Source organism: Zootoca vivipara, chromosome 9, assembly GCF_965207765.1.
Source record: "Zootoca vivipara chromosome 9, rZooViv2.hap1.1, whole genome shotgun sequence".
Lineage (NCBI taxonomy): Eukaryota > Metazoa > Chordata > Lepidosauria > Squamata > Lacertidae > Zootoca > Zootoca vivipara.
In genome coordinates, this window is record NC_142592.1 from 13,317,053 (window position 1) to 13,340,454 (window position 23,402).

General features: G+C 45.7%; 1 protein-coding gene across 3 annotated transcripts in view; it reads left to right on the forward strand.

Annotated features, from left to right (window-relative positions):
* PANX2 (pannexin 2) overlaps positions 1-23,402 on the forward strand; it is a 36,861-nt gene that overhangs the window by 2,381 nt on the left and 11,078 nt on the right. For all 3 annotated transcript variants that reach the window (XM_035128399.3, XM_088676591.1, XM_088676592.1), the window contains exon 2: positions 429-797. In XM_035128399.3, coding sequence (XP_034984290.2) covers positions 572-797 — 226 coding nt within the window. In that variant the 5' untranslated portion in view covers positions 429-571. The remainder of the gene's footprint in view (positions 1-428; positions 798-23,402) is intronic.

The following is a 23,402-nucleotide window of genomic DNA, read 5'->3' on the forward strand; positions in this document are numbered from 1 at the left end:
TACGCAGCAGAGCCGCGATAACATGTTTACCGCGCTGGTTTTTTTATTATTCTTAAATACGCAGGGTTGTTTGTTTGTTTTTTACGCCCACGGCGCTTGCGCTGCCCGCTGGTTTTTGCGCGCTGGCTGCAACCACCCAGTTTGGCGCAATCTGGGTCGCGCCTCTCCGGCACCTCGTCGGTATTGCACGGTGCTTAATCTCCGCCGCCGCCTGGGGAAGGGAGGCCTGGGAAGAGGGGGATGGCGGGCACTAAGATCCGCGGCTGCGGGCGCCAAGGGCAACTCCCGATCGCCGTTGCCGCAGTCTCGCTAGGGACGCGGCTGTTGCGCAAAAAGGGAGATGGTGCCTCGTCGCCTTCCTTGGTCCGCACGTGCGCCCTCTCTTTTTCTCATCGCTCTCCGGTGTCGCTCCTCCTCCCTCCCCGCAGGCCGGGACCATCTTCCTCGGCTCGGGATCCGCTGGATCTTCTCCTGGATTTCGTGGACCACCTCCGGCCAGGCGGCGGCGGCGGCGACGCTTCCCCCGCTGCAGGCAGGAGCGCCCGGGTGAGAGCCACCCGCGCCGCCGCTTATGCAACACATCATCGAGAACCACCCGGACATGGCCACGGCGCTGCTGGCGGGCGAGAAACTCAAGGAGCTGATCCTGCCCGGCGCGCAGGACGACAAGGCGGGCTCGCTGGCGGCGCTGCTGCTGCAGCTCAAGCTCGAGCTGCCCTTTGACCGCGTCGTCACCATCGGCACCGTCCTCATCCCCATCGTGCTCGTCACGCTGGTTTTCACCAAGAACTTTGCCGGTAAGGTGGGGCCTTGCTGGGCCTTCAGGGCAGCAGCGTGGATGGAAAGCATGGAATGGGAGAGTTGGGAGGGGACTCTAAGGCTCAGCCAGTCCAGCCAATTTGCAATACAGGTGTCTCAAGGCATCCAGTTTGAAATCATGCCGGGCCCTGCTAAGAATAATAATTATTATTATTATCCGACCCAGATTGCGCCAAACTGGGTGGTTGCAGTGAGCGTGCAATAATAATAATAATAATAATTATTATTTATACCCTGCCCATTTGGCTGGGTTTCCCCAGCCACTCTGGGCGGCTTCCAACAGAACATTAAAATACAATAATCTATTAAACATTAAAAGCTTCCCTAAACAGGGCTGCCTTCAGATGTCCGAGCTTTGCTAAGCTTTGCAAATGTGCTGGCACTGCACTACTAGGAGGAATCGGACGTACAGCTGGTGAAGCCTTTCCCCACTCCTATTGCTGCACCTCGGAAATGGGGAACAGCTTCACCTGTTGAAAGTCTGCCTGTCTGGCAGCTGTAGAAGAAGCTTTTCCTAAGAGGGGAGAGGTGGGGGAGGTAGCAGTGGTTGCAACACACACTCAATTCCCTTCCCTTCTCCAGTAGTTAGAAGGAGGGGAGGCGCAGGGCTGTAGCTAGGGGGAGCGCTATTCGGGTTATTGCCCCGATGAAGCTTCCAGAGGGGTGCCATTGAGGCTCCCAGCCTGTGTATGTGTGTGTGTGTGTGTGTACGCAAATGTGCATGGGGGTGCCAAACTGGGTCTTTGACCTGTATGAAATAAAGCCTAGTTTCGCCCCTGGGGAGTCATCCTCCTGGCAAATAATCATAGTTCAGTCGGTAGGGCATGAGACTCTTAATCTCAGAGTTGTGGGTTTGAGCCCCACGTTGGGTGAAAGATTCTTGCATTGCAAAAGGTTCGCACCTCACGGTCCCTTCCAATTATTATTATTAATAGAGTTTATATACTGTCCTGTACCTGGCGGTCTCAGGGCGGTTCACATAAAAGATCACAACATATATAATCAGAATAAAAACAACAACCCAATAATACTCCCCCAGAAAAGAGCCGCATTTTAAAAGGGTACAGGATGTCAAACAGACCAACCAAAGCCCTGGTTAAAAAGGAACGTTTTTGCCTGACGCCTGAAGGTGCCAGGCAAACAGTTCTATGATTCTATGAAAACAGGCATTTATTAGGATTCTGATAAAAGCATTCCTGCATGACAGGGAAGGAATGCCAAGTGGTGGAAACCTCCCAGAGAAGAGAAACTTGGCAATGTGCAATGGGAAGGCCAAGGGCATAGTAGTGGGGCTAGACTTGATCCACTGTGGAGGCTCAGCTTCGAATCAGAAAAACACACAAGCCTGATTGAATCTCATCTCTGCCATGAACTCTGGTACCCTTAGACCAGGGGTGGGGAACCTCTGGCCCTCCAGATGTTGCCAGACTTGAATCCCCCCACCTTTGGGGAGATGGAGACCATCAACATCTGGGTGACCTTGGGTTTCGGCATCCTTGCCTTAGATCAGGGGTGTCAAACTCAAATTCATCGGGGGCCGCATCAGCAGTTTGGTCACCCTCAAAGGGCCGGTTGCATCTGTAGGACTATGTGTCCACTCTTTATTATCATAAATTATTGTCACTGCATTCAATTATTACTGTTTTTTGTAATAATGTAAGTAATAACTAGCTCTGAAAGCAGAAACATAGTCAGAATGGCAAGTAGATATTCAAATGTACAATTATTGTACAATTTATTGAAAAATGATTTCTGGTAACAGACAGTATTTTTTTTTAACATACAAATATTGCCAAACGCTTGGAGCTGCTGTTCAGGAAGATGGATTTACAAGGGTCCCCCATCATCCCCCTGCGCCTCACAGGGTTCTCTGGGGAGAGGGGCTTGGGTGTGGGGCTGAGTGAGGAAGCCTTCAGCCCTTCATGGAGCAGAGGGCAAATGTAAGAATTCTCTGCACTGCAAGCCTATGTATCTTTAATACCCAATGGAGCTTAGGTTTGTATAAATGGGTGTCGAAGTGCAGCCTTGGGTTGAGCCTCATAAGTCATACGATATGCAAACATTAATGTGAACACAAGGGACCATGGATCCAGTAATCAGCAAAGCACGCAGGTATCTAGGACAAGTAAAAATGTTTTATATTCAACAAATTCTCAAACCGCTCTACTTTAGAATATTCTGTTGCAGCTAACCTGCAAGTTAGTCTATTGGTCGATCCCTGCGAGGCTCTGCCCTTCTGGCCCCGCCCTCTCTCCCTGTGCGGAAGTGAAGCCGGAGTTTAACCCTTTCCATAACGTTAGTGGCTGCTTCTGTTCGTTCCTCAGAAAACGGACCATATATCTCCCTAAAAAAAGGTCAACAACTCAAGCAGTCTCTCTGGAGTTGGCCACCCCTGATCTATATAAACTATCCAGGGAGGAATGGAGGGCTGCCTCCCTCCTGCCACCCCTCCCCTGCCAGATAATATGCCATTCTTCTCCGCTCCTTTGGTAGCCGCCCACCCCTTCCCCCTCCCCTTTTTTGCCAATCAATCCTTCTCCATTTGGGAAATTTACAGGAAACCCAAATTCGCTGTCCTTGTTGGGTGAAGCAGATTTTGAAAAGCATAACACACACACACACACACACACACACACACACACACACACACAAGAGTGACACCCTGTGTGTGATTAAATGTCTTGAAATCTGCTTCTGATTTCCTCGGGAATCAGGAGGAGTTGATTTTTTCCTTCCCCCCCCCCACTTGGATTGAAACCTTTTTTAAAAAACTCCCATTTAAAGGCAGCCCGACCTCAGTTTCTCCACTGTTGCAATTCTCCCACCCCACTCCCTTCCCACACCCCTCGCTGCTCTTTTGATCCCTCCCAGTGAAGCAACCCTTCATTGGGTAGTTCAGAGCGAGCGAGCGAGCTAGCGAGAGGGAGAAGCAGCAGCAGCAGCCAGCCCTGCCTCTGCCGCTCATTCCGGCGCCTCTGGAAGCCGCGGCTGCGGCTCCAGCGCGCTTGCCTCCTCTAGCCAGAAAGGGAGAGGGGTTTGGAGGACTTACAGAGCTTCCGGACGAACGGCGACAAGGACAGCTTCGTCGGAGGAGACAACGCGGCAGCGGAGCGCGTTGCCACCGCCCCGCCCCACATTCAAAGCGAGCGCGAAGTTGCGAGAGGTGGGGTTGGGGAAGGGAGCGGCGGCGGGCCATCTCGCGAGAGTAAGAGGCGAGAACGGTTTCCCGAAAGGAGCCCCTGGGAGCTGTAGTCTCCAAGCGGAGCGCTCCCCGCGCGTCACCAGATAGCGGCCTGTTTGTCGGCGCGGCGCTTCAGCAGCAAGGTCCCGCTGCTGGGTCCTGCTGGCTGGGGCGCTCAGCGGGCCGCATGAGGAGGTCTGGCGGGCCGCATTTGGCCCGCGGGCCTTGGGTTTGACACCTGTGCCTTAGATGAACCATGCCATATACTTAAATCACATTTTCTCCACTCTCCCAAAGTGTAGGTAAATCTCTTCTAAAGTTTTGGCATGTTGTGCAGCAACAGTCTTGATCCTGTGTAATCACACCGCTCTACCTTATCGGGTTCTTGTTGCAAGGATTACAACAAAATGTAGTATTTGGGCACGTGGCGTTCTCTGAAGACTCTCAATTACTGTATAAGTTACTGCTTGTTTATTATATCTGCAAGTGTCTGCTTAGCGCCCGGATGTGATTGGGGTGGGTGGGGGAGGAGTGGCCAGAAACACGGTGGAAGGTAGAATGGTAAATGGAACAGTTTGAGAGGAAGGTGTACTATCCAACTTGCTCCTCTGTGAAAAAGCAGTTGAAAGTGCAGGGTGTGTCTCTTGGAGTCCATGGCCTCAGTGGAACCACCACCCAGAGGGTTTTTTTTTTGGGGGGGGTGCATAATGAACAGAAAGCGGTTAGAATTTAGCTCCCCAGAACCACAATTACAAACATGCTTGAAAATTTATTTCGAGATCGCTTCCCCTCAAATAACAACAGGACGCACAATGTCCAGCTGCTCCCAGAGACGTTGCCTCCTCCATTCTTGAAGCGCATGGTTGTATTTTCGCTGCAGCTGCCAAGGGTGTGCAACGGGGCGAGTGAGTGACTCCCATTCTCCCCAGAGATGCTGCGCTGCCTTTGCAAATAAGCTGCCCTTGCTTTTTGTTCCTCACGGAGCACTGCTTGCCATCCGTTCTATTCCTAGGTATCTCGGTTTTGCCTTCTGGGTTCCTAGCGCCGCCTTGCTCCCTTGACACCTACGTTTCTTAGCAGAGGGGCGCTTTGGTACAGAGGAGCATTCGGTCACATGAGCCCCCACCCACACAAGAGTCTGCAGTGGTCCAACCCAGACACAGATTGATTGATTATTTATTTACTTGTTGAATTCATATACCGCCCTATACCCAGAGGTCTCAGGGCAGCTCACAGAAAAGATCACAATCTATAAAATTAAAATAAAAACAATAACCCAATTACACCCCCCAAAAGAGCTCCATTTTTAAAAAGGTATAGGTGTCAATCAGCTCAACCAAAGGCCTGGTTAAAAAGGAACGTTTTTGCCTGGTGCCTAAAGGTGTATAATGAAGGAGCCAAGCGAACTTCCCTGGGGAGAGCATTCCACAGACGGGGAGCCACCACAGAGAAGGCCCATTCTCGTGTTGCCACCCTCCGAACCTCTCAAGGAGGGGGCACACAAAGGAGGGCCTCAGAAGATGATCTCAGGGTCCGGGTAGGTTCACATGGGAAGAGGCGGTCCTTGAGGTATTGCGGTCCTGATCCGTTTAAAGCTTTATAGCAGGGGTGTCCAACTTCAAAGAGATTGCAATCTACTCCCACAAAAAAAAAGCTGGCAGTGATCTACCCATTGTCTTGACCAAAGTTGTTGTTGAGCTTTTCGGGGGGAACAGTGATCAGAGTTATTGAACTTTTGGGGGGAGGGCCTTCACCAAAGTTGTTGAGCTTTTTTTTAGTAGATCGCGACCGACCGGTTGGACACCCCTGCTTTATATGTCAGAAGCAGCACTTTGAATTCAACCCAGAAACTAATTGGTAGCCAGTGCAGTTGGACCAGGATTGGTGTAATATGCTCAAACCGTCTTCAACCTGGTCGCTGAATTCTGCACCAGCTGAAGTTTCTGAACCATCTTCAGAGGCAGCCCTACGTATGACACATTGCAGTAATCTAACCTTGAGGTTAAAGGTAAAGGGGCCCCTGACCATCAGGTCCAGTCGTGTCCGACTCTGGGGTTGCGGCGCTCATCTCGCTCTATAGGCCGAGGGAGCCGGCGTTTGTCCTCAGACAACTTCCGGGTCATGTGGCCAGCATGACAAAGCTGCTTCTGGCGAACCAGAGCAGTGCACGGAAACACCGTTTACCTTCCCGCCGGAGCGGTCCCTATTTATCTACTTGCACTTTGATGTGCTTTCGAACTGCTAGGTGGGCAGGAGCTGGGACCGAGCAACGGGAGCTCACCCCGTTGCAGGGATTCGAATCGCCAACCTTCTGATCAGCAAGCCCTAGACTCTGTGCTTTAACCCACAGCGCCACCTGGGTCCCAACCTTGAGGTTACCAGAGCATAAACAACAATAGTTAGGCTATCCCTGTCCAGATAGGGGTGTAGCTGGGCCACCAGCCAAAGCTGATGGAAGGCACTCCGGGGCACTGAGGCCACCTGAGCCTTGAGCGACAACAGGAGTACCCCCAAGCTATGAACCTGCTCCTTCCAAGGAAGTGTAACCCCACCAAGAGCAGGTGATCCCCTATCCATCTGGTCTAGGGAACCACCCACTAACAGTGCCTCAGTCTTATCTGGATTGAGATCCAGTTTGTTGGCTCTCATCCAGTCCATTCAAGGCAAGAGGCTTCCACTGCCTCACCTGCAGATGCAAAGGAGAAGCAGAGCTGTGTGTCATCAGCATATTGAACGTACTCTGAACCTCCAGATTTCCTACCTCTGTGAAAACCAAAACACTCACCCACCCCACTCACACACAAAACAAAGACCACCACAGCCAACCACAAAGGAACAACCATATCCTAGGCCAACCCCAACATCTCTCACCATCAAAGGAACACAAGTGAACAGCAGAGAACCTACACAAGCGACGCTGACAAAAAACCCCACACTTATTAAGCAAAATAGAAACATTGTCACCCCACCCCCACCCCCTCCCCCCACCTACTTTCCTTCCCCTCTCCTCACCAATGTCTCGACAAATGAAACTGATCTGTAAAAATGCTAAAAGAGACATTGCACATATATTTGTAAACCAAGAAAACCCTTAATAAAAAAAAGGGGAGAAAGAAAAAACAAACAAACAAAGTCTTTGGGTGTCGGCCTTCTTTTGCCCTTTCTCTGCCCTGTTACTGGCACACAGTCCATAGCTGCCAAGTCTCCCGTTTCCCCGCTGTTATCCTGAATGGCGAAATATCCCGTAATTCCCCCGGATTTTCAAAGCAGCTCCTGCTGGCCAGGGAGGTTCCTTCTGTGCATGTCTGGACATGCGCAGAACCGATTTTGGGTGCCGCTCTGCCCATGTCTAGGCACCGGAAATCGGGTAGAGCAGCACCGGAAGTCGCTTCTACGCAAGTCTGGACATGCGTGGAAGCGACTTCCGGTGCCGCGCTGCTGCTGATCCCAGATTTTTCAATCCGGGAGTTGACGGGTATGACACAGTCTCCTTGTGCTTTGGTTCCATTGCCCTGAGTTCTTACAAGTGCTCCCCTTCATCATGACTCTTTAAAATTAACATGCCCTTGCCTATTATGCATCAGCCTCAGAAGTGCACCTGAAGGCTCTGGGGTTGGTTTTAGCTCAAAGGATTTCATGGCAAGTGGATAAAGCACAGTAATCACGTGTCATCATTGGAACATAAGAAACTGGCTTAAGAAGAATCAGACCATTGGTCTATTTAGCTCAGTGCTGCCTACACTGATTGGCAGTGGTTGTCCAGGGTTCCAGACTGCAGTCCAGGGTGGATAAAAATCAATGATTTTTAAATATATATATATATATATCAAAAAAATGATTTTCTAAAAATTTAAATCAGATTTTTTTTATTAAGATTGGATTTTTAAAATAAAATGCTTTTGGAGGAAAAATCATTCTAAAGATAGTTTTCTATTTAAGTTACATTATAATAAATATGGAAATAAGGATTTGTTTTAAGTTTTTCATATGTGTTAAAACTCAGGTTTTTTTTCTAATTGTTTAACCACATCAGTTAACAAACATGGATATGTATGCTATAATGTTATTGTTTTGATTGTTTAAATTGTTATTAAGGAAATGTTTGTTTTTTCTCCTTCCAATAAAGTACAGTAGAAAAGTTGTCCAAATACGAACAGTTAACTTAATGAACCTCACAATAATTTCATAATTATCTATCTATGTATTTCTAATAGTATAACCAAATCGGTACTTTTTGATACAACTGTAAAAACTACTCTGAAAATTTATTATTCCAAAAATGAAACCTTCATCTGGTTGTAAATATTAAGATTATACCAGCAAGGATGAGTCATTTGTAAAAAAATATATGATTTAAACCACGTCTTACTGACTAGTGATTTAAATCAAATCCACCCTTCCTGGAAATGTCAGGGATTGAACCTGTGACCTTCTGAGTTCAAGACAGATGCTCCACCACCAAGCTAGCCCTGCCCTTATTGATTTCCTCCATATCTGTGTAGACCTTCAGGCATTCTGTGGGATTCCAGGTTCCCCCTTCCCACCTTTTGCTGGAGGATATAAAAATGCAATTGGCTGCAAACTGTAAAAGGGCCTCTTTTCTTTTCTTTTCTTTTTTAAGTGGCTATTTCCAGAGGGATAACTGTGCAGCTAAAGCAACCAAGACTCTTGTGGTAACCTTGAAGATTTAACACAGGCATCCCCAAACTTTGGCCCTCCAGATGTTTTGGACTGCAATTCCCATCTTCCCCGACCACTGGTCCTGTTCGCTAGGTATCATGGGAGTTGTAGGCCAAAACATCTGGTGGGCCGCAGTTTGGGGATGCCTGATTTAACACAAGTATTGTGGTGTAAGTCGGTTTTCATTTTCGTCTCAACGCCGCTTTGAACCTTGCTTCTGCTGTGCACTCGCTAGGTCACCAATCTGCAATGTAGGAATAGTAATCCCGGTCTCCCTTCCAAGTCTCCGGTCTCCCTTCCAAGGCTGTTGTAGGCATTACAAGATAATGTACAGAAAATGCAAAGTGTCCTTATATCTCTCTAACTTTCTGAAGCAATTGTATCCGTTGCAAACAAGGTAGTAGCATTTTGAACATGCGGTATTAAATTGCTATCAGAGTAACTTCTTATTTCTTAAAAAATCTTTAAAAAATCATATGAACATGAAATGCAAATGTATTTGTGGATATAAGTCTATATTTAGAAGAGCTAGGTTTCCATGTGACCGTTTAGTACCAGGGAATAAGGCTGGCTGGGAACAGCAATGGGATATGATATGGAAATTATTGTCTCTTTGTGAATAGCTATTAATGTTGTGTGAATCTGCATTGAGGCATTTAAAAGCAATACGTTTTCAGCTTGAATGACCACACACCGAGCTTTTAGAAAGTGAATCATACAGCCCATTGAAAATTACCGATCCAACAAATTGTTTGGGTTTGTAGTGAAACCTTTTAGGTGCTCACATTAATCCCTTGGTTGGTTTTTGTGGGGCAGCGGCAAAGATGGCAAAGTAGCAAGAGTTAAGTTGTGGGGCCTTCTGTTAAACCATTTTCCGTCGATGTAAGAACATGCAAGCTTCTGAACTGGGGAAAAAAGTAATCACTGTGTAAAAGATACGCAGCCTTTTGGCAGCAGACTGAGTTCTGTTTTTATTTAGGATGTGCTCACATTACCGCCTTCGAGCGCAATGTAGTTGTTTTATTCATGGTGTATTTCACAGCTATTTCCTTCCGGCTGCTCGCATCAGCCTGCTTCATTCGGATCAGATTTGTTTCTGCTTGTACACACACTAAGGGGGTGTTGTTGGGGCAGGGATGTCTTCCCTCCCCCCAAAAAAGCATGTCCAAAGTCCGTTTCGGGGGCCGGTCGATTTAACCCAGCCCCTATGGCAGTTTATTTTCTGGGGTAAAATCCTAAAAAAAAAAAAACCCTCAACAACTTCAATACTTAAAAAAGGTTAACACCTTTGGTCGGCCCTCACGGCCCTTCACTTCATCAAATCTGGCCCTCTTTGAAAAAAGTTTGGACACCATTGCTGGCCTAGGTAAAGGTGTTTGTGTTAAAGATTCATTGCTTGTGTCTGCAGTCATATGATTGTTGTCTATCACATGACGGTATATGTTTTTCATTCCACAGAGTGGGACGTGACGGAGACAGGATGTTTGTTTTACTTTGTTTCCTGAATTGCAACTATTGTCCTTTGCTCTTTCTCTTTGCTGCCTGAGAGAGAGGGAGCCCTGTTGCAGTGCTCCGTGTATGTTTATATGTAAATAAACGTAGATTAGCCAAATGCTGAGCTACTGAGTTCTGTTACGCAATTGCACAAACTCTGCGGATCTGTAAGTGTGCTGATGTCGGTTGGCATCAGTCGCTGTGATGTTCAGGCTGAAGAAAGCCTTCGAAGCTCCTGATCAACCAGGAGGGAGGGAACATGCCAGTTGAGCATGTGTCTCTGCCACGGTCCTACTCGTGTGTAAGAGATCCTAATACCGTGTTTCCCCCTTTTTAAGGCGTAGTCATAAAATAAGCCATAGCAGCATTTCTAAGCATTTGAGAAATATAAACCGTACCCCGAAAATAAGCCATAGTGATAGGCGCTGTGCGGAAGAGATCACTGAGCTCCCCGAGTCAGCAGCAGCAACGCCGGCCGCAGCAGTGTTTGCTGAGTCCTTTCTTGCTTTTGGGACTTGGTTACTGTGCTGGCTTGGGATGGTGTGTGTGCAATTGCTGTTGCTGCTTCGTGTTTTTCAGCTGGATTCTCTGGGTTCTAAGCACTTTCCCCCGTTTGTTTGTGAAGCAGCACTCGGCTGCAGCCCCTGCCTCTCCCGACGGCTGCATGAATGCGAGGCTGGATTTGATCGCTATCTCCTTTTCCATTTCTTTTGTCTTTGAGCACCCGGCCCCGCCCCCTCTCCCCTTCGTGGAATGAAGAACGGAGTTTTAGCAGCATTTCCTCATTATAAAAAAAAGGTCAGGAACTTTTACTTTAACCTCAAAAATGGGATATTTCCTCTCTCTAAAAACAACTCTGACCTGAACACCAATATAACGGGGGTAGATCACCTCCAGTTTATAAATCCGCAAGTAGATCGCAGTCTCCTAGAAGTTGGGCTCTATACTTTGGCTGATTGCAAGCCTTTGCATCTTTAAAAAACAAAAACCATGCGCTTCTCAGTCTTAATTTTCCTTTAATTCATCCCCCTATACCCTCCTCCAACCATTGCCTCCTTCCATTCCTTACCCCCCTCCCTCTCTCCCCACTTCCCTCACTCCTGTGCGATCTCATTTAGTCATATACTTGCTTTTTCTGTTGTGTTGTCTATTTTATATTTAATATTATTACCCTTTATGATGTTATTTTTTCCCTTGCGATAATTATTTATTTTTTATCTTTAACTAACTTTCCTTTCCATATTTTTCCATATATAACTCAACACTTTCCCATTCCTTCTTAACTCTTTGGATAGAGTGCCCCCCCATTATTGTTGTTAATTTTACAATTCCTGGATTTTTTATGGAACCGAACAGCTCGGGTGCTTCAGAATGTGCCTTCTGTTGCTACAGGGCTATGGGGCTTCACTATTTGACCCCCCCCCCCAGGTTGGGATTTTTAAAGTAGTTCTGTGGGTCCCAGGGCACAGAATCACCCCCGATCCTTTCCTTTGTCTAAACAGACCTATTCCCCCCTGACTTTGGAAGGCTGTGCTTCAAGGGTGATACCAGGGGTTTTTTAAGACCTGCGCCTCTTAAGGATTGTTACAGTCCATAACTTCCATTGCTTTCTACAGGGTTGGGGGTTTAAAGCACTGCCACCCCCACCCCACCCTGCAGGCGCTCGGAACTGGCAGCGCCAACAACGCGCCCAGCAATGTGCAGAAGAGAGCACCGAGCATCCTGAGCCAGTGGGTCCCAGTTGTACCAGCACTTTTTTTTTTAAAAAAAGACACCCCCTGAAAATAAGCCACTGTGTGTTTTTTTGAGGGAAAAAAGTTATAAGACGGTGTCTTAAAAAAGGGGAAACACGGTAGTTTGCACCTTGGCTAGAGATGAATAAGGAATTGCTCGCTATGGAGCTGCTTTGAGAAACGTATCAAACTGTATTATACATTTGTACCTTGGATCCCGAAAGCCCTGCGAGTCAAACGTTTTGGCTCCCGAACTCCACAAACCCGGAAGTGAGTGTTCCGATTTGCAAACATTCTTTGGAACCCGAATGTCCAATGCGGCTTCTAATTGGCTGCAGGAGCTTCCTGCGGCCAGTAAGAAGCCGCACCTTGGTTTTCGAACATTTTGGAAGTTGAACGGACTTCCAGAATGGATTCCATTCGACTTCCGAGGTACAACTGTATGGTATAACCCCAAGACTTGACCATTGTGATACTGAAAGACTCCAGCTGGTACAAAATGCTGTGGGTAGACTGTGGCTATCGCTACATAAGTTTCTTCAAAACTTTTCAAAAGCTACACTGAGATGTCCCAACTCATTGTTTTCCCCTGAAAATATTAAAAAAGACTCTTTTTTAAAAAGAGTGTAAAATAGCTGTAGATTACAGCATTGGGTTATGAAGCAACTTTCAATAGCTGGAATGCTTGTCCCTCAAAATTAGTAGAGGAATTAGAAGCTCCAAGCAGAAAATTATTGCCGCTAGCTTTTTGTTTCTTTGTTGAGTGTAGGAAGAGCCTGCAGAGAATACGGAGTGTGGCAACCGTCAGGTAGCCCATCATAAGGTGTGACTCTGGCATGGTCGCTGGAACAAATTGACGGACCATTTACAGTTCCCAGGGACAAAGTGTTACAAGCAAATAAATAACATTCTGGGCACAGAGCAGCTTCAGAATAGGAGCAGCTGGCGGAAACATTCCCAAAGGTAAAGTTGAAGTGAACATTTTGTTTTCCTGTGCACCAGGACAAGCAACTGAATTTGAGAGGGCAAAGGTTTGAAAACAATTAATTGCCTAAGTGGGCATGGTCCATGGGCATGGGCTTGACTCTGAACTGTAGATCTGGTGTAGAGACATTAAGGGGGAAATGCGCTTATTTCAGAAGCAACATCATGCTTCTAAAAAGATACTGCTTAATTATCCAAGGGCTATCTTCTGTACTACTTTCAGTATTTTAATCCAGCTCCTTATTGCATCTCCATTATTAATCAACCTTCTATATCTATGGTGCCATTGATGAATATAACCACTATTTTTGAACTGCCCTGTGATTTTCAGACATAGCTGCCAAGTTTTCCCTTTTCTCGCGAGGAAGCCTATTCAGCATAATGGAAAATCCCTTTAAAAAAGGGATAACTTGGCAGCTATGTTTTCAGATGGAGAGTGGTATAATAATAATAATAATAATAATAATAATAATAATAATAATAATAATAATTATTATTATATGCTGCCCTATACCCGGAGGTCTCAGGGTGGTGGTTCACAGAAAAGATCACAATATATAAAATAAAAATAAGAACAATAACCCAATAACACCCCCGCCCCAAAGAGCCACATTTTAAAAGGGTCTAGCACAGGCTTCCTCAACCTCGGCCCTCCAGATGTTTTTGGCCTACAACTCCCATGATCCCTAGCTAGCAGGACCAGTGGTCAGGGATTATGGGAATTGTAGTCTCAAAACATCTGGAGGGCCGAGGTTGAGGAAGCCTGGTACAGCATGTCAATCAGCTCAACCAAAGGCCTGGCGCCTAAAGGTGTATAATGAAGCAGCCAGGTGAACTTCCCTGGGGAGAGCATTCCACAGACGGGGAGCCACTGCAGAGAAGGCCCCGTTCTCGTGTTGCCACCCTCCGGACCTTTCGAGGAGGAGGCACACAAAGGAGGGCCTCAGAAGATGATCTCAGGGTCCAGGTAGGTTCATATGGAAAGAGGCAGTCCTTGAGGTATTGTGGTCCTGAGCCGTTTAAGGCTTTATAGGTCAAAACTGCACCTTTGAATTGGGCCCAGAAACTAATTGGTAGCCAGTGCTGTTGAAGCAGGATTGGTGTAATAGGCTCAAACCATCTTGCTCCGGTGAGCAACCTGGCCGCTGAATTCTGCACTTGCGAACCATCTTCAGAGGCATCTCTACGTATAAGGTATGATGATGATGATGATGATAATAATAATAATAATAATAATAGTTATACATTTCACTGCAAGGAAAGCCTCATAATTAGCTCACTTTGTGATTGCCCATATTTCCCAATTTTCTAAATTCACTGGGTTGCCCCTCCCATAAATCCCTGTGGGTGCTATCCAGTGCTAGCCATACTTAGAGAAGACCCCTTTAAATATATGGGCATGACTAACTTAGGACTGTCATTTTCATTGGGTCTACTCTTGAGTGGAACTTAGTTGAAGACAACTCAAACTATTTATTACAGATTGATTTGAAGAGCTAAAGAGAGTTGGCAGCCCTTTAGGAGGTGATTTGGATGAGATTTCCCGTTTTTATTAGCACATTTCACAAAAAGCTCCATGGTTTAACCAAAAGCATGTGGCTATCCGAAGGCTATATCTCAGCTGAAGCAGCTCCCCAGGCGGGCTGAAGCCAGGTGGGGTGAAGCTGGTTTCATTGCAGGTGGGGCATAGTTGCGAGACAGGACTTTCAAGCCAAGAGTTTCAGTATCCAGGATTAGAGGATCTCTCATTTCCAAATAGTGCTGAGATTTGACTTGCTTCCAGATCTTCTCATCACCTGATACACATTTGCTGTCTTGTTTTCCCCTCATGGCAAGAGCAGCAAGGAAATAGCTAGGAACAGTTTAATGGTGCTATCCCATGCATGTCTACTTGGACTAAGTTCAGTGGGATTTCCTCTCAGGTAAGGGTGCATGGGACTGTAATCGTAAGTACCAGTATTCCCTTGGCCTAGTATGAAGACTCCGTGCATCAAGGAATATATTGCCAGTTAGGGATTGGAATGAGTTCTCTTATTGCCTATGACAGGCATGGCCAAACTTGGCCCTCCAGCTGTTTTGGGACTACAACTCCCATTATCCCTAGCTAACAGGACCACTGGTCAGGGATGATGGGAAATGTAGTCCCCAAACAGCTGGAGGGCCAGGTTTGGCCATGCCTGGCTTATGGGGTTCTTGCTCCAGTTCTTTCAGTCTGTTGCGTCTTTCTGTGGACTGCTGTGACTGTGGTTTCTGAATGCGGAAGCTGCTCGCTTGTGTCTGGGTTCATGGGGCTTGCAAAAGGAATGATTTGTCATCGGATCAAGGGGCGGTTTCATTTCCCAGCAGCCCTGGCATCTGAATGAAAGGAGGAGGGGTTGTTAACCTCCACCACTGGCTACTCATCTGGAATTACAGCATCCCTCAGATGCCCTTTCAGAAGCTTAAGGATAGATCCTTTTTAAAGGACAGCTTATATAATATTGAGTTGCATATTTCAAAAGTGATAACAGTATCTGACTTCCAGCAAAGATTGCACTTTTCTTCTTCTTCTTCTATAGATCCTTTTCTCTTCCCCAAAGATTCCAGTTGGGGTTTTTTGTTTTTAAGACAGCAGAAAAGCCAGGTGGCAGTGTGCAGATTAATCCATAGCCCACTCTTTGGCTTTCTCATGACATTCGCTCATGAATACTGCATTTTTCTGTCTCTTAGCAGTTCCCTACGGCAGCCCTCTACCACTCTCCTGCTAAAGAAGTAATGGCGGAGACAGTAAGTTCTATGACTGATGAGTCATTGTCGGTCTTTTGTTTAATCCCCAGTATGTAATCTATCCTGCTTAACTTGTACTTTTCAATGTGTTAAGTTTAGTACATCAGTTTGAATGGGGCACAGCATCTCTTTGTGCACTGTGTGTCTTTCAGTCGGAGTAGCTAACAATTTTGGGGGACAGGACCACAGTCAGCCTTGACCAACTCTTGGGTGGGAGGGTCACATGTTGGCAGTGGACACCCCATAGTCTCACACGTACACACACACACACACACACACACACACACACACACACAGGAAAGCAGCCTGACCCTCCTCATCTGAACTGTGTTTCAAAATTGTAGACTCGACCCCCAAGCTGGGGGTTAGCCACCCTGGAATTAAACTATAGTATACTACCTTGATACTGGTAGTATATCTGAACCACAGATATTCCTATTCACTCTTGTGCAGACTGTTCCTATGCATATTTACTCAACAATTATTCACGAATGTCTCAGTGGGCCCGGCCTACTCCCAAGTAAGTGTTTGCTATAGAACGGCACCTTCAGGGGGCGGCAGACTGATCTTTTAGAAGAGAATTCATGAGAAAGCTCAAGATCCGTGTGCATCTTTCCAAAACAATTTCGGTGTGGCTCTATATTGGTTACCTTTCTGGTTGTCACACTACTGCTCTTGAATCCCAGAGATCTGCAGATAGACATTGGGTTAGTATCTGACTTAATCACACTCAGAATAGATGCATTGAATTCAGTGGACTTAGGTCGGAATACAACCCAGTGTTTTACTGCCTACACACATCCAAGGCAGCCCCAACAACTCAGAATTATTACTACTACTACTTATAATAATAATAATAATTCAGAACTCAGAATTATTATTATTATTATTATTATTATTATTATTACAACTACTACTTATTAGGGACGCAGGTGGCGCTGTGGGTTAAACCACTGAGCCTAGGGTTCGCTGATCAGAAGGTCGGCAGTTCGAATCCCCGCGACGGGGTGAGCTCCTGTTGCTCGGTCCCAGCTCCTGCCAACCTAACAGTTCGAAAGCACATCAAAGTGCAAGTAGATAAATAGGTACCGCTCCAAGCGGGAAGGTAAACGGCGTTTCCGTGTGCTGCTCTGGTTCACCAGAAGCGGCTTTGTCATGCTGGCCACATGTCCTGGAAGCTGTACGCCGGCTCCCTCGGCCAAAAAGCGAGATGAGCACGCAACCCCAGAGTCGGTTACGACTGGACCTAATGGTCAGTGGTCCCTTTACCTTTTTTTATTACTACTTATACTCTGCCCATCTGGCCAGGCCTCGCCAGCCACTCTAGGCAGCTCCCAACAGAATACAGTCGTACCTTGGTTCTTGAATGGAATCCATTCCGGAAGTCTGTTCCACTTCCAAAAATGTTCAAAAACCAAGGCACGGCTTCCAATTGGCTGCAGGAGCTTCCTGCACTCAGTTGGAAGCCGTGTCTGACATTCGGCTTCCCAAAAAAGTTCGCAAATCGGAACACTCACTTCCAGGTTTGTGGCGTTCAGGAGCCAAAACGTTCAACTTGCATGGCGTTCAAAAATCAAACATCAAACATTTAAAAACTTCCCTAAATAGGGCTACCTTCAGATGTCTTCTAAAAGTCAGATAGTTGTTTATTTCCTTGACATCTGATGGGAGGGCGTTCCACAGGGCAGGCGCCACTACTGAGAAGGCCCTCTGCCTGGTTCCCTGTAACCTCACTTCTCGCAGGGAGGGAACCGCCAGAAAGCCCTCGGAGCTGGACCTCAGTGAACATCACTAAAACATGTTAAGATGTCATGCAATCTTCTCCATCAAACCTATTCAAAAGAAAATTGGCTAAGTAAGATGAAGATTTTGATTTGTGGCGCAAAATATCCACAGATTTTGAAATAATGATTTTCAGATCTGTGAAAGGACTATGATGTAATCAAACAAGTTAGAGTTGGGGCTCCGCCATACCCAAATGATAGCTGTAGCTTTGATGTGTGCTAAAATTAGACTTTGGATCTCTACAACTGCTAATTTTCTTTAAAGAGCAGGAAGTGAGCCCTATCCGGTCTCCTTTCCCCATAAAGAAAAGGCTAGGGAGAATCTCAGATAATTTGAATATACCATGGGGCTTCTAAATTCCTGTGTTCCTTTGTCTCTCTCTCTCTCTCTCTTTTCTTTAATGCCGCAGTGACATTGAGGAAACGAGATCAAATGAGTTTTCAGACTTTTATGTTTGACACATTCTGTAAGGGCAGCTACTTGGACAAGAAACCACATTGGTTTATATAGAAAGCTGGTACAACCACTTCGCAGAAGTAGCATGTATACGTACAGTTTTATGCTCTTTATGGAAGCCAGGGTATAAAGAACCACACAGATATTGCTGCACACCTGTTTAGGAGCTTCCAGATTTTGAAGGACTAGGTTGGCTTTAGAAGTTTTGGTCCCTTTCATCAGCAGAGGGGACAGAATGTGGCCAGCCTACAAGCCAAATTCTCAATGTGTCTAGGAGATGGACTTATTTCGTTCCAGTTATGAATTGCTGCCTTGTAAAAACACGTGCAAGCGATATAGCAATAAAGCATTGGAAACGATTTCATATATACCAACAAAATAATTTCAAATCAGATACGGGGTGGGATAAAGATGTGCATAATCTGTTCTTTCAACAGAGGGCACTTGAAAGCCCAGTTAAGACTGAAGGGGTAGCAAAGAGCATATAGTGCCTTTGTCCACCTTCCTCAGACCTCACCTGAGGGTCTCGCGTTGACTTCAGGGCTTCGGCTACTCCCCCACCTTGAGACCCTCCAAAGACAGTTACGTTGAAACAGTAACAACAGGGTCGGCTCTTTTAATATTTGAATGTGTTTCATTTGCCCCCAACTAGACTGAACCCGTAAACCTGGTCATTTGTTTCAGAGGAACTCTCGCCCGTGAGCTGTGTTCTGAATCGTGACATAGAGGGGTCTGTATTTAACTGTGCATATTGTGGGAGAATGTTTTCTCAAGAAAACTGTGTTTGCCACTGAGGATACTTCTCTTAACCAGAGGTACTATAATTATATTTTTATTAAATGGGGGGAATACTTAGAACGAATATCATCACCACTTCCTAGTTGAGATTTCATCCCCAACTTTTTTTATGATGTATTTTTTTTGTGTGTGTGTGCAGTATATAATAATAATACAGTGGTACTTTGGTTCCTGAAGGGATTAGTTGTCGAACAAATCATCTCCTGAACTCCGCAAACCCGGAAGTAAGTGTTACAGTTTGCGAACGTTTTTCAGAAGCCGAACATCCGACGTGGCTTCTGCTTGAGTGCAGGAAGGTCCTGCAGCCAATCAGAAGCCACGCCTTGGTTTTTGAATGCTTTCGGGAGTCGAACGGACTCCTGGAACGGATTAAGTTCGAGAACCAAGGTACCACTGTACATGAAAAAACATAAAGGTGGTGCACAATAAAACAATCGCACGCCACCTTTATGTTTTTTCACATATAATATTGTTATTTTATGTTTATTTTAAGTGAATTAATGAATTGAATTTGTATACCGCCCTTCATCCGTAGGTCTCAGGGCAGTTCGCAACATAAAATAACAATATAAGAAACACAAAATATGTAACAAAAACAGACCAATAATCACCCCTCCCAGAACACATTTAAAAGTACATTGGGTGTCAATTAGCCAAAGGAACTTTTTTGCCTGGCACCAAAAGGTGTATAATGTAAGCACTTGTGATGTGGGCAACCAAATCACCTGATTATTTGAAACAGAATAATAATAATAATAATAATAATAATAATAATAATAATATTAATAAATTATTTATAATATATAATATAATATATTTTCTGGGTGGCTTCCAACAGAAAAATAAAACACAGTAATCTATTAAACATTAAAAGCCTCCCTGAACAGGGCTGCCTTCAGATGTCTTCTAAAAGTCTGGTAGTTGTTTTCCTCTTTGACATCTGTTGGGAGGGCGTTCCACAGGGCAGGTGCCACCACCGAGAATGCCCTCTGCCTAGTTCCCTGCAACTTGGCTTCTCGCAACGAGGGAACCGCCAGAAGGCCCTCGGTGCTGGACCTCAGTGTCCGGGCAGAATGATGGAGGTGGAGATGCTCCATCTCCACGTGGCTGTGTGGGCCTGTTTTAGAGACCATTGGTATTCAGTCATAGGCAACACTAGGATCAGACCTCAGTGGTGATTGAACCGAGACAAATGTCTTGGAGAAGCTGGTCAGCAGAGATACATCAGCACTGCAGGACAGCAGTTCAGAGGTTTAAACCAGAGGCGGTCACAGTTCAGATTTAAATCAGTAGCTATGAGATGCATCCAGAATGTTGGAAGATTGAGCTGGGGACATGGATGGATCTGTGGCAGCCTTGACCTTTAACAGTACGCCTGGTATTCATAGACAACAAGGAAATCCATGCCTATGAGGAAGCAGGCTAGGGGTTCCCTTGCTGGCGACATAGAAAACGAAGCCCACCCCTTAGCTCTCCCTTCTCCACCAACCTTCTCAATAGAAGAAAATTTTTCAATTAGCTTGCTAAGTAGAATACATTTCTGTGCTGGCTGTTGGGGGAGAGGGCTCCCTCTACGACTGGCATGGAAACACAGGATACGAGCCTCTGGGCAGATTCCACAAGAGTATTGAGGGGCTAGGCCAAGGGTGAGAAAGCCGTGGCCCCACAGTTGCTTTTGGACTCCCACCAGCCCAACCAGCATGGTCAATGGTGAGGGACAGGAGTTGTAGTCTAACAACATCTGGAGAAGGAGCAGAGGTTCTTCACTTCTGGATTAGGCAAAGCTAGAAGGGATATCGGGCAATGGAAGGCAGTAGTGTTCACCCAGACGACTCAGGAATCAGTCACCTGCTTTGGCCCATGTCACCTTCTCACAAAGCACAAGCCTGCACAAGCCACAACTCTTGCCTATGAGCGGCTCAGCAAGGAGTGGTTGCTAAACATGGCGCCAGAGTCCTCGATTCATCAGTTCATGGTGCATTTCATTCGGTGATACTTATTCAGTGGCATCCATTGTTTTTATGACAATTTGTGGATTTGCATTTTTAAAAATCACCTGGCCAAAGTGAGAAAAGCTGATACATTTACTTGCTGCCAAACAAAATAGAATGAGTTTCATTTAAACTCTTTTAACCGATTTATCATTTCTTTTCCAGAAAGAAGAGGTTCCGGGGACATGGTTGTTCTTTTAAGCTGATTCGCAGGAAAAAATGCAATGCCTGCTTTTCATTCAATTAAAGAAATCAAGGAATTCGCCTGTTGTGTTGTATTTTTGTTCATAAACCCAGCTTAGAAGAGCGCTAGGGAACTTCTTTCTGGGCACATTTGCGTAACATTATGGTACAATACGGGCACGGTCTAACAGGTGTGCGCTCTTGTGCAGCTCTCGTTCATTTCAGCCGAGTTTGCACATGCAAAGCTTGGATGGCTTGGAAACGATGTGCATCATTTCATTCTTTTGTCACACGTGAACCCTGTTATTCGTGCACAATAGCTCTCTCCATTAGCTGAGCCCACTGTGCTTTAGTCTCTTGTTTTTCATGCTGAGGTCTGTTGTTGCAAAGGTCAAAGAGCCCAACTTTCAGTATTACCTAATGCCACATAATACGCTCAAATCCAAACGGTGAATGCCTGCTTATTATGGAGCTGCATTTATCGGAAAACAAGCACTTTCAGGTAGCGTGATCTCAGCCGAGAGGAGTTGTGAGTAGAGGGCCAAACTACTTAACAATTTCTGAGGATTGATTTTGCTGCTGCTGTTGTTTTCAAAAGATGTTATCACTTATTCCGGCCTCCTTGTTTAGCTGTTTCCAGAGGACCAGCCATGTCAGTCTGTTGCAGGACAAACAACAGTGTCTTGTTTCGCCACATTTATTAAGGCATAATATTTATTACGACATCTGAAGGCAACCCTGTATCGGGAAATTTTTTAATGTCTAATGTTTTACAATTTTTGATGTGTTGTGAGCCCAGAGTGGCTGGGGAAATGCAGCCAGATGGGCATGGTATAAATAATAAAATTAATAATAATAATAATAATAATAATAATATAAGTTTTTGAGATATAGAATCATTACATCAAGTGTGCTAAATAATATCATCAGCAGGAACATGGAGGGGGTGTGTGTATGTGTATTTGTAAAAAGTGAGGTCAGGAGGAAATTAAAATGCAGTTTTCAGTCTGTGACAATTAAAGCTTAAAATAAGCAGCCTAGTGGCCAGAAGAGATTCCCTTCTCCTAGATGGGCAACCTTCCCAGTTGATGGGCCCTATCTGCCCCTAGAGCATGTGCAGAAACCACCTTCTTGACTGTTGGGCCCATTCTTGGTCTCATCAGCTCAATCCTCCGGAGCCTGTTTCGTATAGAGAATTAAAAGAATTCTGCTTAGCAACCTCCCTTTTGGCCATAGCCAATGAATCAGATTTCCATGCAGACGAGTGAGTGGGATCTGCAAGTCTCCTTGGTTTCCATGCTGACTGCAGAGAGGAAGAAAAACCAATCCTTTAGTCTGTCCCTCCTGCCCCAGCCCGTTGGGTCACCCATCCACAGAGGCATACCAGCCCATGCCAACCCACTGCTCTCAGCTTGCCTCTTTCCAATCAGGAGGTGAACTTGGAACAGCAGCTCATGCAGAAACACACTAGGAATGGGCTCACCTTCTTACTCTTCCATTCGATAAAATGCCATGTCAGTGTCAGTTTGGAGCATATTTTAATTCGGGGGGGGGGGGGGAGACAGGTAACCAGCTTCATGTGAAAAGTATAGATAGCCATGCAGTTCCATTAGAAATAATCCCAAATTGGCAGTGAGATAATAACTCCATTTTGAACACATGACTATGCGCAGTGAGAAGTTGTACTGGGATTGTGTGGTTTTAAGCAGGCGAGGTGTAATGCTACTAATGAGTTGTTTATTTCTTTATACTAGCAGGGTTTCCCATATGTTGGTCTCCAGCTGCTTTTGGACTACAATTCCCATCATCCTTGACCACAGATCCTGCTAGCTAGGGATGGTGGGAGTTGTAGTTCCTTTTTTCCTTTCCTTTTTTTTTGCAAGTGATTGCCTTCACTTGATGTTGAATGATGTTGAATAGCTTGCGCCAAGTCATGATGAGACCTGCTACCAAGGTATTTCGGGAACTGCTGGCCATAATATTGTCAGGAAGTGTATGGGATGTGGAGGTCATTCACACAACACATCTCTTCATGTGTCCCGTGACGGGAGTCACTCTGTTTCCAGAAATCATACAATATGAATCAGCTGAGGTAGCATCTTACAGAAGGCTATCCTTGATATGACTTTATCCGATATGGTAGCCTGAGTTATGGTTGTGTGATCACAGCCCACCTTAAATGTGGCAGTCTTTGTACTCTCAGTATACATCTCCCAAAGCTAGATGTTAATAGCATTATTTTAGGAGCTACTTGCCAGGGCCCTGTGAATAATTTAGACCATCTCCTGCATTTAGTAAAGGAGCATCTGTGAGCTGTTATGAATACAGAATAGACTCACCCATGCAGATCCCTTGCCCAAAACTATTATTGTGTCACTGTATGGCACAGTAAATTTCTCCCAAGAGAACCCTTGAAAGCAAACATTTGCAGAATCCTTAGCGGCAAACACAAATATTCAGATGCAAAAAAAAAAAAAAATTGGCAGTGCAAACTACACAAATGAGGCAAAATTAATTGCAGCCCTGTTGAAA